Source organism: Neolamprologus brichardi, chromosome 8 (assembly GCF_056152115.1).
Source record: "Neolamprologus brichardi isolate AB-2024 chromosome 8, ASM5615211v1, whole genome shotgun sequence".
NCBI lineage: Eukaryota > Metazoa > Chordata > Actinopteri > Cichliformes > Cichlidae > Neolamprologus > Neolamprologus brichardi.
The window spans coordinates 373,988-387,819 of record NC_142111.1 but is presented as its reverse complement, the minus strand read 5'-3'; the positions used below and the strand labels follow the sequence as shown (position 1 = coordinate 387,819).

Here is a 13,832-nt window from a genome sequence, read left to right as displayed (position 1 = left end):
GAAATAATTAGCCTAACCTGTCACTAGCCTCAGACAGGGGTTTTGCAACATTTTCAACATCTGTAACTCCCATAACTCCTGAACCATTTCAAATGAAAGACTTTCAATGGTTCCTGAAAACAGTGACTCTGTGCTTGTCAGGGTTTTAGGGTCATTACAGTAATCCCTGGCACAGTGTTGCAGAAACCCCAAAAAGAAGGTAGGAGAAGAGGTTGAGAGAAGAGAGAGTTAGTGAGTGTGATGGAGCCCTACAGAAGACACACACATACACACAGCCATGTTTTTATAGTTTTGTTTTTGTTCTTTGCTCTTTTGTTTTCTTTGTTATTTGCCAAAATTTGGATGTGGCGTCTGCCTGGGCTTATAGTAGCCTTAATAGCCTTACTGAAACAGCACAGAGTTGATGCTTTCAGGAACCGTTTGAATTTTTCAATTGTGCCAGTGGTTCGGGAGTTGCGGTAATTTGACCTAAAAGTTTGACCAAAAAATAATTAACTTTAATTTAAATGTTTATTTTAACACTCGGTGTGCTAAGTATTAACCATTTTCTGCAGCATTAATCTCCTGGTTTGTAAAAATGTTGCATTTTACTGTTATATTTTTATGTTCTTTATAGATTTGAATCACCAATTTATCACCATCCTCTAATCAGAATAAGAATCAGAAATACTTTATTGAGCATCGAAGGTGTTTGAAAAAGGGAGGGGGGATGAGTGTAACTACCCTTTTGAAGTAGGTGACACTCATAGGGATCATTTTGTGCCAAATAAGAGTTACTTGGCCCAGAAAACACACATATTTACGTGAGCAAAGAAAGTTCATAATATCCAACATAATGCAACCTGCAATGGTGACTTATGCTATGCTAACCTGTTTTGGAGCAGGTTGTGTTCCAGATTAGAGACCAGCAGTTATACTAACTAATCAGTTATCCAGAAAATAGCGCCGCCATTTGTGGAACATCCCTCTGAGGGATCTTTTGTATTTCCCTGATGAGCATCAAAAAAAAGAAACAAAGATTCTAAAAAACCCCATTTTTGATCATTTTTCCCCCTTTTGGCTGTAATTTATTAAGTTATTTTGTTATTTAAACATTAACATATGATCCTTAAATGGACACCTATTTGTACTTTTTGACCTTATATCAAATATGCACGTAGTCTAAGCCTATGTTTTACTTTTTTTTTTAACTTTTTTTTTTGCTTGCTCATGAATTATTAAACATCAAAGCTGCAGTGGAAAGGATAAAAACTCGTAATAATTAATTTAATCAAATACTTGATTAAAATCCATCATAACCCCTGTCTTAATGATAGAGTTGCAATATTGATGAGCTGACAATTGGCATTTTTCCAGGCTTCAAATGAGCTAGACTTTTAATTTAGTAGCTATCTTCCAATCTTACTGACCACAGTGCCTTGGATTGTTTTGATATTTAACCCTGTACGTATGCCTTGCAAACAGAAGTGGGTTGAATCCAGGAAGTGTTCCTTCTTGAAACCAATTGGGATTTAAGTGAAGATTTTTAGTAAGCTCCAAAGACATTTGGAGGTGAAAATGAGCTGGTGTGTTTTGGCTTACTGACCTAAAGGATAACTTGAGTGCGCTTAAGCTCCGGGGAACAAACTCATGGCTGGATATTCTCCAGTCATTTTGCAGGGTGAAGACAAAGTTATCTGCTGAGCTGTGTAAATTTTATTCAGCTTTTGTTTCACTCCCTTTGACGAACTGTCTTTTACGACATTTAGCAATTATGAATGGTGTGTTGGGAAGTCATTTTTTATTCAGTGTTGTCAAAGAACATAATATAAACGAAATGCCGGCAAATGCTATTCCGTTTTTGTTATTTTTGTCTTCACTTTTTTCCAACTTCCTGTCATCAGAATGTCTGCCCCCACCTTTCTTTCACATAAATGCATGATCCTAGCCTTTCTATGTGATTGGCCGCATGGTGTGCCCATCAAAATAATGGTCGTGTCCAAATTCATGGGCTGCATCCTCCTGAGGACCCGGCCTTCGCGGTCTACGTGGGCCGGGTCCTCAGGAGGTAGGCCGGAAGTAAACGGCTGGGGAAATTGGACGGTCTAGCCTTCTGATTAGCGTCACCGCTGTCTCGGTGGAGTTTAATAAACTCGGCCGTCTGCTCCTTGCTATCTAAAATATAACAGGGCACTGGTGCAAATTTTTGACCATCTCACACTTCTGTGTAATCAGTTTTCTATTTGACGTTTAGTCAGCTGTGTGAAAATCCCAGAGGAACCCATCCGGGGGATTAATAAAGTTTTATTTTATCTAATCTAATCTAATAACTTTAATGTCAGCCAAACCGATTTACTCACAAACAAACAAAACACTGAAAAAAGCCAAACAATAACATTTTTAGGTTGTCTAAGTGACTTATATATTACGTTTAACCCGAGTAGCGAAAGTCCGCGGTGATCTGAAAATGATGTGCCGGGAGTTGTGCATCAGTAACCCTCGAGCTCCCGGCTAGCTATTGAGCTGGTGGGTAGCAGACGTCTCCGAAAACGTCGAAGCACTTTTGCAAATATGCGATATCTTGATAAATCGAGCAGATATTTGATGTTTACACAGCTACTTTCTCGCCTGAAAATATGTTAAAAGTTTATTTTGTGACCCAGAAAGATTAGTAAGAGTAATTTTAAAACTTAGTAGCGGCCGCCATTGTTGGAAACTGGAGTTTGGCTGGGCCGCGCTATGAATTCTGGGATATGGTAGGCCACGAAGGACACACCTGACCCATCCTTCAAATTTGGGGAAAAGGAGGACGCATTTGTCGGCTGCATTCGGAGGAGTCTACGAATTTGGACAGCCTTCGGCGCGTCGCTGTGACGTAATCGGTCTACAAATGCGGCCTCAGGAGGAAGCAGCCCATGAATGTGGATACGACCAATGTTCCGCCCCTGCCTGCATGGATTCTCAGCAGGGCTAAGCAGGAGTGGCTAATGATTCATCTCTCCGACGGGAGCAAGCTTTTGTTGTTCGCTACAAAGAAGCAACTCTTAGAGCCGTCTCGTTTGCGAACAACACGTCTCCAACAATACACTCATGAACAAATAATTTCATTATTTGGGTAGCCAAGTAATAATGTCACTACTCGTTACATAGAAAGATATTATTATAAACATTAGCCGCACCTACTATTAAGCTTAATAAGCTAGTGGTGATCACATTAGCATCTCTTATCAACAACTAACCCTGAAGGTATGCAAAAGTAAATTTTGCTCATTCAGCTAGTAAAAGAACTGACATTAAGTGGACACATCACAATCATCACAGTGCTATAAACTGTTTAAATGAACTATTTAACAATTTTTAAAATAAATGAGCTTGTGCCTCTTCTGCAGTTTCAGGGGCAAATCCGCTGAGCTATCCTGTCATCGGATTGAACTATCCTAATAACACGGCAGACCCCCACACTGACATTGTTCCTGTAGTCAGACTTTTCTTCCCCATAACATCTCTCTCTCTCACACATAAACTCTATTACTTGCACACTACACACAGACTACTCACACTGCAGCGAGCGAACTGTCTTTCCTGGGTTTTCTCTTTTTGTGAGCATCACTGAAGTCCAGAGCAGCTTTGTCCAGTCCCAGCAGCTCACTGATTCGGTCATGGCCATAAAACTCCCCATATTTATCCATCACCTAAGAAAGAGCAGGACTTCTTAAACAGATGCTTTCCACTTTTTCATTTCCCAAAACAGTATTCTATCTAGAAAACCTTAAACTACACAGGGAAAGATCACACCAATGTGGCAGGACTGTAGTTTAACAGAATGAGCTACCCAGTACAACCAGTGTCCTCAAAGACTTGCCATTTGTACAAGTTCAATTTGGAATTTAGGAAAACATTTTTAAAACATTTGTATCCAGTAAAACAAAACAAAACAAAACTTACCTTTCTCTTCACAAATTTATCCCAGTAGTTATTGGGGAAAGATCTGAAAGTCAAAAGACAAAGTTACTGATGGGTCAGTCTGGCACAGACCCACTGCAGGAACAAGACAATTCTACTACAACAGCAAAATCAAGACGCAAGTCACCAAAGTTCATTGTGTTACTCGTGCACGAGGGAGGCCCGACTGAAGTCGAGTGTTGTTCCGCCCACTTGACCTCCGTCGGCCTCTCAGCCAGGTTCCCTGTAGCGCTCCTTTTATTGTGGTTACATGAATATGCATAGGTTCATTAACATATGGCATCTTACATAGGCGTACATGTGTTCCTGTGAAGACTCCCCAAGCTGGTGCTAGGAGCGCTGCGGTCCACCTAAACAAAGGGCTCTTATACTTAACCAGATACAGAGTAGGTGTCCTCCTATACCATAAATCACTAAGAGAAGGTATGACCTCTTTCATGACCTTAAGATGTGTGTGTATGCCAGAACACTCTGAAAGGCACACAGAGTCGTTACAGACTACTAAGGATCAAACCTCTATCAATCTACAAACAATTTTATACTTCTAAGAATATATTGTTATATATTTCTAAGCATAAATGACAATCCACAATATAAACCTAACAGTTACTCTCTGATTCGCATTTACGCTCAGTTCTTTCTTCACCACAACAGACCAGTACAGCATCCGCATCACTGGAGCCGCAGCACCAATCCATCTGTCGATTTCCTGCTCCCCTCTCCCCTCACTCGTGAACAAGACACCGAGATACTTAAACTCCTTAACATGGGGCAGAAACTCGTCCCAGAACCAGAGAGGGCACTCCTGCCTTTTCCGGCTGAGCACCATGGCCTAAGACTTGGAAGTGCTGATTCTAATTCCTGACGCATCATACTTGGTTGTGAACCACTCCATTGTGAGCTGCTAGCCACCACCTGATGAAGCCAACTGAACCACATCATCTGCAAAAAGCAGAGACAATATTCTGAGGAAGTGGAACCCTTCCGCCACTTGGGTATGCCTAGAAGTTCTGTCCATAAAAATTATGGATAGAATCAGTGACAAAGGGCAGCCCTGGTGGAGTCCAACACTCACTGGGAATGAGTCTGATTTATTGCCGGGTATAAGGACAAAGCTCTTGCAACAGTTGTATAAAGATCGAATGGCTCGTAACAACAGGCCAGATGCCCCATACTCCCGAAGCAAATTCTGCTCCAAAGGACATGGTTGAAGGCCTTCTCCAAGTCCACAAAAAACATGTAGACTGGTTAGGCAAACTCCCATCCACCCTCAAGTATCCTTTAGAGGGTTAAGAGCTTTTCCAGCATTCTGCCACCAGGATGAAAATCACATTGTTCCTCCTGTATCCAAGGATCGACTAATGGATGGACGCTGCTATCCAGCACCCCGGCATAGACTTTACCAGGGAGGCTGAGGAGTGTGATCCCCCTATAGTTGGAGCACACTTAACACTTAACTGCCTCTGTGACCTCACCCCTGGTGATGGACGAGTTGTCCCCTTTGTCCCCAGACTCTGCTTCTTGGGAAGACTAACAGTGGGATTAAGGAGGTCCTGGAAGTATTCCTTCCACCGCCCAACAATATCCTCAGTCGAAGTCAGCAGCGCTGCACCTGCACTATACACAGTGCAGGTAGAGCACCGCTTTCCCCTCCTGAGTCGCCTGATGGTTTGCCTGAATCTCTTCGAGGTAGTCTGAAAGTCATTTGCGGCATGGCCTCTCCGAACTCCTCCCACGCCCAAGTTTTTGCTTCTGCAAATGCCTGAGCCGCATTCGCTGTTGGTACCTATTGGCTGCCTCAGAAGTCCCACAGGCTAACCAAACCCGAGGGGACTTCTTCTTCAGCCTGATGCTTTCTTTCACCTCCGGTGTCCACTATCTGGTTCAGGGGTTAACACCATGACATTGCACCAACCACAGACACTAACACCCTTGCCGCTGCAGTTTAGTGGAGCGACTTCAGCAATTGAGGTCCTGAACATGGTCCATTCGGACTCCATGTCCCCAGTCTCCCCCCGAATGCTGTAAAAGGTCTGCTGGAAGTGGCAGTTGAAGTACTTGCAGACTAGGTGTTCCCAGTGCAGCCTCACTTTACATTTAAGCGCCCCGGATATGTTCAGCATCTTTGCCTGACACCTGATCGAACTTACTACCAAGCAATGATCAGTTGACAGCTCAACACCTCTCTTCACCTGAGTATCCAGAACATGAGTCCACAGATCTGATGATACGATTACATAATCAATCATTGACCTGTGTTCTAGGAATCCTGGTGCCACGTGCACATATGGACACACTTATGTTTGAACATGGTGTTTGTGACAAACTGTGGTTTGCACATGAGTTTTTGAATCACTCTTTGTCTCGTCCCCTACCCAGGTTGGGTGCAGGTTATTCCCCCAACAAAATGATATGCTAACTGATCAACAAGAAAGATAATTCAAAACTATGATTCAGTTTAAAATCGGTTGAACCTCTAACAGAATCACATCATGAGTTTCATCGGCCTGCACCTGTGCTTAACCCCCATCCTACCAACTGGGTAGGATGCAGCCCTCAGAGGTATAATTTTCTTAACTTATAAGTGATTTCTTGTTTGTTTTTTTAAGCATTTCATTTTTCTATGAGGTGTAAAAAATTGGTATAATTTATTCAGTTACTATTCAGTTACTGTCTGCCATGAATCCTACGTATCACACGGTATAAAGAGAGGTATACTGTACTACGTCATTTTAAAGAATAACAACTCGGAGGCCATCATGGCATTCATGATCTGGATGAGAAACTTTAAAGACTGGAAGTTATCAGAACATTGCAGATGTCGCCAAATCTACCTGAGACTGACTGAAGCTCTGGTCATGCTACACATGAAAAGGAGAGCTGATGTTGCAACCTTCCAAGCCCTAATCCAGTCCCTGAGGAAAACTTAATGTGACTCTCAAATGTTTGACTGGAAAATCTACTTGAAAAGGGATTTAGTTTAGTACGGAAACACAGACAGGAAGGCAGCAACTGTTTGCTCTTCCTATTACATGCCAGCATTCCCTGAGCAAAGCATGAGGAAAACTGTGTGCTACAACTGCTTACAGAGTGTTTTTAACTTTAATTATTTTTGGTCATTTCCAGCACAATTATGGTGAGAGTTGATTCACATTGCATTGTTGGTCTCTGCAAGGGTTGTAACTGATTCTGATTGATGCAGGAAACACTGGCAGGATTAGATCTTTGCCCTCATTGGTTTTGTGCTTACTTCCAATATTTTATACTGGGGTAAAATTACTCTAATTGGGTTCATATATAAATACAACACAAATAACGTTTGATTAAATTTAATGAAAACTAGGTGATATCAGAATCAAATGATGGTAAACAAGCTGTGAATAACATGGAGCATATTTGGGATAAAAGCTGCAAGTTGCATTAAAGAAAAGTATTGATTTTTGTTTCCAAAATATGCAATTTAATTGCAACTTTGCAAACATAATAAAAGTCTTCTTTTTAGATGAGATTAAATAATGACTATTAATTCATTGACTATAAATATGGGTTGCTAATATTATTATTAATATTATTATTATGCTATTATATTTGTTTCTTGCAGTAAATTATTCTCAGGGTGGCCACTGACCCCAATCACCATTGGATGTATGTTAAATATGGCAGAAGGTTGAGGGTTAATAGGCTGTCTACAAACTCTATCTTCTATTTCTTTATACATGCAGCAGTCACTTGTTTTCGTCAATGAAAATAGTCTGTATAACAAACAACAATTTGATATACACATGCACACTCTCGTGTAGGGTCTACTTACTGTGTGTTGATTACCAGTCTGTCCCACTGTCCTTTGATGTCATCTTCTGATGGCTGCTCTGTTATATAAAGGCCATCAAATTCCAGCTTCCTAGCGACCTCCTTTTCACGTTTAAAGATCACCAGTGGCACCTATATAATGCACGCAAACAGTGGAGAAATGCAGATGTCAGTGGGTTCTAGACTTAAGACTAACTGTAAATGATTGAAACTCTTAACTCTTAGTAACTGTCCTTATATTGAAATACATGTCAGCTTGTCCAGTTTCACATTTCTACACAGAGATTTGACCATAATTAAAACTTCAGACAGATTTAAAGTGAGCATTAATAATGTCTGAGTCTTATGTCACTTGCAAAATATAATTGAGGATTTTGCAAAAACTGCTTTTTGCAAACAGGTAGCTACAAAGTAGTATTAGGGCCACATTAAAAAAACTTCTCACTTCATTATAAAGAATGCAGTGGTTTAAAAAAAAGGAGCAATATAATATTTTTGCATGTGACACAGTAAGAGTCGCTTCATTAACACATGGTTCAGTCAGGAACTGATGGTAAATAATGTTTCCTGTTCTCCTACAGGTTGGCTGTTTTACATACTGTATTTCAGATTTACAGGACAGACTTGATTGTAATGAAGCAGTCATTCTGAATAAATCTCTGATGGCACACAGGATTCCTTTATTTCAAACATACTGATTCATCTAAAGCTGCCTCATGCCGTTTTGTTTCCAAAAAGATGCACAGGTGTAAAGCCTGAGTATTTGCTCTATTAGTTTAGTCAGTATGTTACTACTACTATGTTAACTTGCTCAAGAGGTCTGCTCATTTGTGATTTAATAATTTGCATTGATCTTGGTAGAATGGATTGACCTTTATTGAAATGACCAGACTACATCTTTGTGCATAAAGTTAATGCAGATTACCCATAGACCTTTCCAATGCTTTTTTGTGTGGCATTGCACAAATTTGACCGACTGGCGTAAGATTTAATAACAAACTCTGTGGTTGTTAATGGCAAATACTAATTGCGGATTCTAACATTTTGCACTAATTTCTGTTGTATGTCACAGTGAATATCCTACCTTAAGACAGTAGTATCCAATGATGCAGAAGAAGGAGATGACCGTGTGCAGGACAGCAAGGATCCGTAACATGGGCTCCATGTAGCCACTGCTCTCTTCCAGGACAAAACGAACGGTGACAGGCTTCTGGGGCGTGCTGGTCTGATCCATCACCTCTTCCTTTGCATCCACAGTTGCCCCACCTAGTGGATCCCACTGAATGCTGCTCTCTGAATGGCTGGTGTGCACAACTTCCCTCTCCTCAGTCACTGATGAGGATGTAGAAACCTGGAAGGGAAAATTTTAGTCTAGTTATGTAAGCAAAGAAAACAAAGTAAAATAACATCAGTATCAGCTATTAGTCCAAAATTTAGTTTTAATTTTTATGACTGATTTGTCCTGAACCCCAACTTCAGGCTCTATAGCAGGGGTGGGCAACTCCAGGCCTCGAGGGCCGGTGTCCTGCAGGTTTTAGGTGTGTCCTTGGATCCATCACAGCTTATTTAATGACCTTGTCAGCATGTCCTGAAGTTCTCCAGAGGCCTGGTAATGAACTAATCATTTGATTCAGGTGTGCTGACCCAGCGTGACATCTAAAACCTGCAGGACACGGCCCTCGAGGCCTGGAGTTGCCCACCCTAAACATTGTAACCTAAAGATTCTAAACCAAGCTATAAACACAGCAAATACTGAGTCTGAGTCTTCTGAAGAAACATACAATGTAGTACTGGCATACTAATTATTAACAGAATATTAAATGATTTGTGATTTGCACAAGTTTGTACCAGTTTTGTCCTTGTTCGTAATCTGGGACAGCAATGGAACTTTTTTTCCTAACCCTTGGAAAAAAAAAGTTTTGCCCCCAAAACACAAATATTTGAATGATTACTTTTAAAAATCATAAACATACAATGACTGTTATTTAAAATATTGACTATTATTTACTGGACAAATCTTTGATCAAGACTAGGCCTCAATATGGTGTGTGTTTGTGAGCTAGAACTGTGCATCCATCCATCCTCTTCCACGTGTCCTTATTAGAGTCACGGGGGGCTGGAGCCTATACCAGCTGCCATAGTGCAAGAGGCAGGGTACACCTTGGACAGTTCACCAGTCTATCACAGAGCTACCACATATAGAGCGACAACCATTCGCACTCACATTCACACGTGTGTGCAATTCAGAATCATCAGTTAACCTAACCCCAATAACAAGAACCATTAAATCCCAAACTGCTAGCTGGCACACTCCATCTCACTGCCTTTTTATTCAGCATGTCGATTTAGCAAAGTCACTTTGAAGATGGAAACTGGTTGCAGACCTGGTCTCTTCTTTAAAGAATTTACTGCAGAGGCAATAAGTTGGTAAGTTCATTGTAAATGGTTAAAATGATTTTGTTTTTCCTATGGTTACCAACCACTGTTTTCCCTACTGAGACTGCAGGATAAACAACAACAAACAACTTTCTCATTTTACTCAGCGCAAATAGAAGAACACTCATTAATGAGAAATACAATGAGTGCATTAGTGCTCTTTAAAACATGCACTCACTCCTACTCTAACTCAAGCGTAAGACTTTCCACTGCAAAGGCCCATAAAACAAAACAAATTTTCAAGTGTCCACAAGCAGTAAAATCCCTTGTATCATGTGCCTTCAATAACTGCACTGTTTAATTTGAAACCATTGCATGCAGCACCACACTCTGTAGAAGAAGATGAGCAGAATGTAATCACAAGAACATCCTTGGTGCTGTTACCTTATAGAACAGAAGGATAAAGTTTATTGCAAAGGCAACAAACAGAGCCAACATCCTCATGTTGTAAAAGTTTCTGGCGAAGTAGTTCTGTAGGAGAAACCAAAAGATGAGCAAAGAAAGTGTTTATTAAAGCTATGGATTGAGATGTTGTATAATAATAATAATAATAATAATAATAAGAAGAAGAAGAAGACAAAGAAAAAGAATAAGTTGTCCATACCAGCAGTTTCCTCTGGTAGGCAATGATCTTCTTTAAGAAAGCTGACTCCTGAACATCAGGTTCGTCAGACTTTGAGGTGTGATGCCTCCTCATTTTTGGTTTCATTGTCTCGTTCTTTGACTGTTTCTCTTGTTTCTCTACAACATCACTTCTGAAACCATAAGCCAACACAGATATTTTTAAAATGACATTACTGTGGTTTTATTCATTTACTGTCTTTTTAGGTTTTTGGAGTTTAAAATTAATGGACTAATGCTTGTTATACACTATAAAGTCCCCAATCTTTTTTGCGCCATTGTCCGACAATATTTTCACGGATCGGCCATTAAGGCGTCACGGATAAATCCTGTACCGGTACCAAAAAAAAAGAGAAAATTTATTCATAGCACACGGGAAAAGACCCAGGGAAACTGAGTTAATGATAAAAAAATAACGATAAAAACCCTGAAAACCGTAAATTTAACACCCGAGTCTCAACTCTCGCGGCCCGGTACCAAACGATTCACGGACCAGTACCGGTCCATGGCCAGGAGGCTGGGGACCGCTGCTATAAAGCATTCTTTAATGCTGTTTGATGTGATTATTTCACTAAAAAAGAAACAGCATCAGGTCCTAAATGTATTAGTGAAAATGCATGCATGCATTTATGCAATTCAAACATCCAGTTCCAAAAATATGTTCACGTACTCAGATGTTTTTTGAGGTTCACTTTTACTCTCTGGTTTTGATTCCATCTCCTCTGAGCTCTTTGACTGGAACAGAAAAATGAACAGTTAGACAAAAATCCACACATTTGGTCACTTTTGTGGCTGATGACATGCTTGTACTGTTACTGTTGTAGAATGTCAGTATTTCTATGTTGAAATGGGCAGAATTTAGTCAGAGGAGTCAGTGAAGTTGTGCAACATCTGAATCAAAATCTTAAGACATTCGATCATTTGATCAAAGCTCACGGACACATTAGCTGATTGTGAAATTGTTATCTTTTACCATTCAAAATCAGCGGCTGTGAGAGAGGTGATCCATTTTAAACAGCTCAAGATAAACCTCCATGAAAGTGAGCAGTAAAGTTTCCACCATGGCTATCAAACTAGCTAAAAGAACATGTTTCTGAGCGGATGGAGAAAGTAGAACAGAAATACGTAAAGTCGACAGACTTTAACTATTTTTCCAGAAATTGGAGTGTCCAACTGTAAATCTGGGAGATTTGCATATATTAGAGTCATCTATGTATAAAATGAAAATGTATTTGTTGATGATTGTTTAAACATGTTGTTTCACCATGTCCCAAACACCAAATACGAGGGCTGATATCTTGTTTATTAGATCTGCCCCTCTGCATCATAGAAAACGTAATACACAGTTGTCTACCAGAGGTTATCACTGTAATCTCTGCCAGAAATCAGTTGGCAAAGGCCAATACTAAACTTACAAAGCAGTCTATTTGTTTTAATAAAAGATATGGGAGATTGACAGTCGACTGCAGGGATGCCGAGACATCGATTCCTGGGTATTCAGACTTGTTAAACACCTTGTTAAAATCCTTTCATTGGAATATTCAAAGGTAGAAATACAGATTTAGTCCAATTAATCCTGGACTCTGATATATGTCACCAAAACCTTTAAAAGAAACTCACGGCCGAGGGGTAAAAAGCAAAGAAAGGAGAAAAGAAAAAAGTGGAGGGGAAAAAGCAGAGCCTCTCACTTGTGTCATGAAAGAAAGTAAGAAAGAAAGAAATCACCTGATGTCTCCTTCTGACTTCAGGTTGGGGTGCTGTAGGTGGAGTTGGAAGGGGAACCGGGGAGTTGAGAAGTTCAGTAAAGCTGGCGTTGGGGTTATGGGGGGTGATTTTGTACTGGCCCCCTTCCCTTCTTAAGTCCAGACCAAAAATGTCTGACAGCAGCTCTGTCTCACTGGTATTGACTGTCAGGTCAGCCAAGTCTTCCCCGGTGGAGCTGTGATCAGATCTTTTCTCCCTGTTCTCCCCCTCACCGCGCACCTCGTCCTGAGTAGGGTCTGGCATATTGGCCAACAGCTCTGACACCTAGGGGCAGAGGCATTTTAGCTATTAGCAAACAGCTATTACTTTATTTTATTATTTTAAAAAAATCTATAATAACCTTTATGGTCTTGGCCCCCTCCACCAGGTTTTCTCCAATGAAAGTGTTGTAGAAGATTCTGCAGAATCCTCGAGCCACATTGAATGCCACATGGAGGAGGCCCAGCAACACCGACCAGTAGGTGGAGACCAGCGTGGTTACCATGTCCTTCACAGTCATGTTCTTTATCTTCTTCATTTGCTTCTTTAAGCTCTTCATGGACAGTACCTGAAACCAAAGTTACTGGTGAACTGTGTTCAGTAGTATTACTGTAGACATCGTCAAGAAAGGTGAGACTGAAAGAAACTGAAGTCCCCGTGGCTTATCTCTTATTACATCTGAGAGAGGGCGAATGGTCTTAGCACCAAATTTACATGTGATTTTGCTGATAGTTAATCATGCTTAATATTGATCAGAATATAATCAAGTTTAACCAATACAATGAATCAGAAGATAAAATCAGTCTACTAACAGATTCTGTATAAAGTGGCTAGTCCAAGCTGCGTGTGCATGTATGTATGTAAGAAGGAGGGAGGGGGAAGTGAATGAAACTCTAACAAGACAATGACATTAGAAAATGTATGATATTGATATGGCATTAGTAAAAACAAAGTAAAAGAAAAGTAGTTGAAGCTATGGCTTGGCTAATTTGGGTTGAAAGTGAACATTCAGTGAATGTGTAGATGTCACGGTTCTGGGTCATTTTGACCCATCATTTTCTTATGTTTTGGTTTATTTTTGGATTATTTTCTGATTCTCTTGAGCTTTGTTGATTATTATTAGAATTCTATGTTTCAGTTTATTCTGGTTAATGCTTTAGTTCTTAGGTTTTGTTGGTTTTGTTTGGTGTCCTCGTTTTTCCTGCAGGTCTAGTTCAGAGTCTAGTCTGCGTCTTTGTGTTGCCATTTCCTGTTTTATTGTGAAGGTCCACGTCTTATGT

General features: G+C 40.4%; 1 protein-coding gene across 1 annotated transcript in view; it reads right to left on the bottom strand.

The window, feature by feature from the left end:
* The window catches only part of ryr2a (ryanodine receptor 2a (cardiac)), a 264,075-nt gene that overhangs the window by 23,670 nt on the left and 226,573 nt on the right, over nt 1-13,832 (bottom strand). Inside the window, exons 99-107 of the mRNA XM_087845211.1 lie at nt 12,914-13,120; nt 12,535-12,837; nt 11,480-11,544; nt 10,793-10,943; nt 10,573-10,659; nt 8,837-9,103; nt 7,754-7,884; nt 3,925-3,967; nt 3,538-3,671 (exon numbers count right to left, since the gene is read on the bottom strand). Of these exons, the coding sequence (XP_087701337.1) occupies nt 3,538-3,671; nt 3,925-3,967; nt 7,754-7,884; nt 8,837-9,103; nt 10,573-10,659; nt 10,793-10,943; nt 11,480-11,544; nt 12,535-12,837; nt 12,914-13,120 (1,388 nt within the window). The remainder of the gene's footprint in view (nt 1-3,537; nt 3,672-3,924; nt 3,968-7,753; nt 7,885-8,836; nt 9,104-10,572; nt 10,660-10,792; nt 10,944-11,479; nt 11,545-12,534; nt 12,838-12,913; nt 13,121-13,832) is intronic.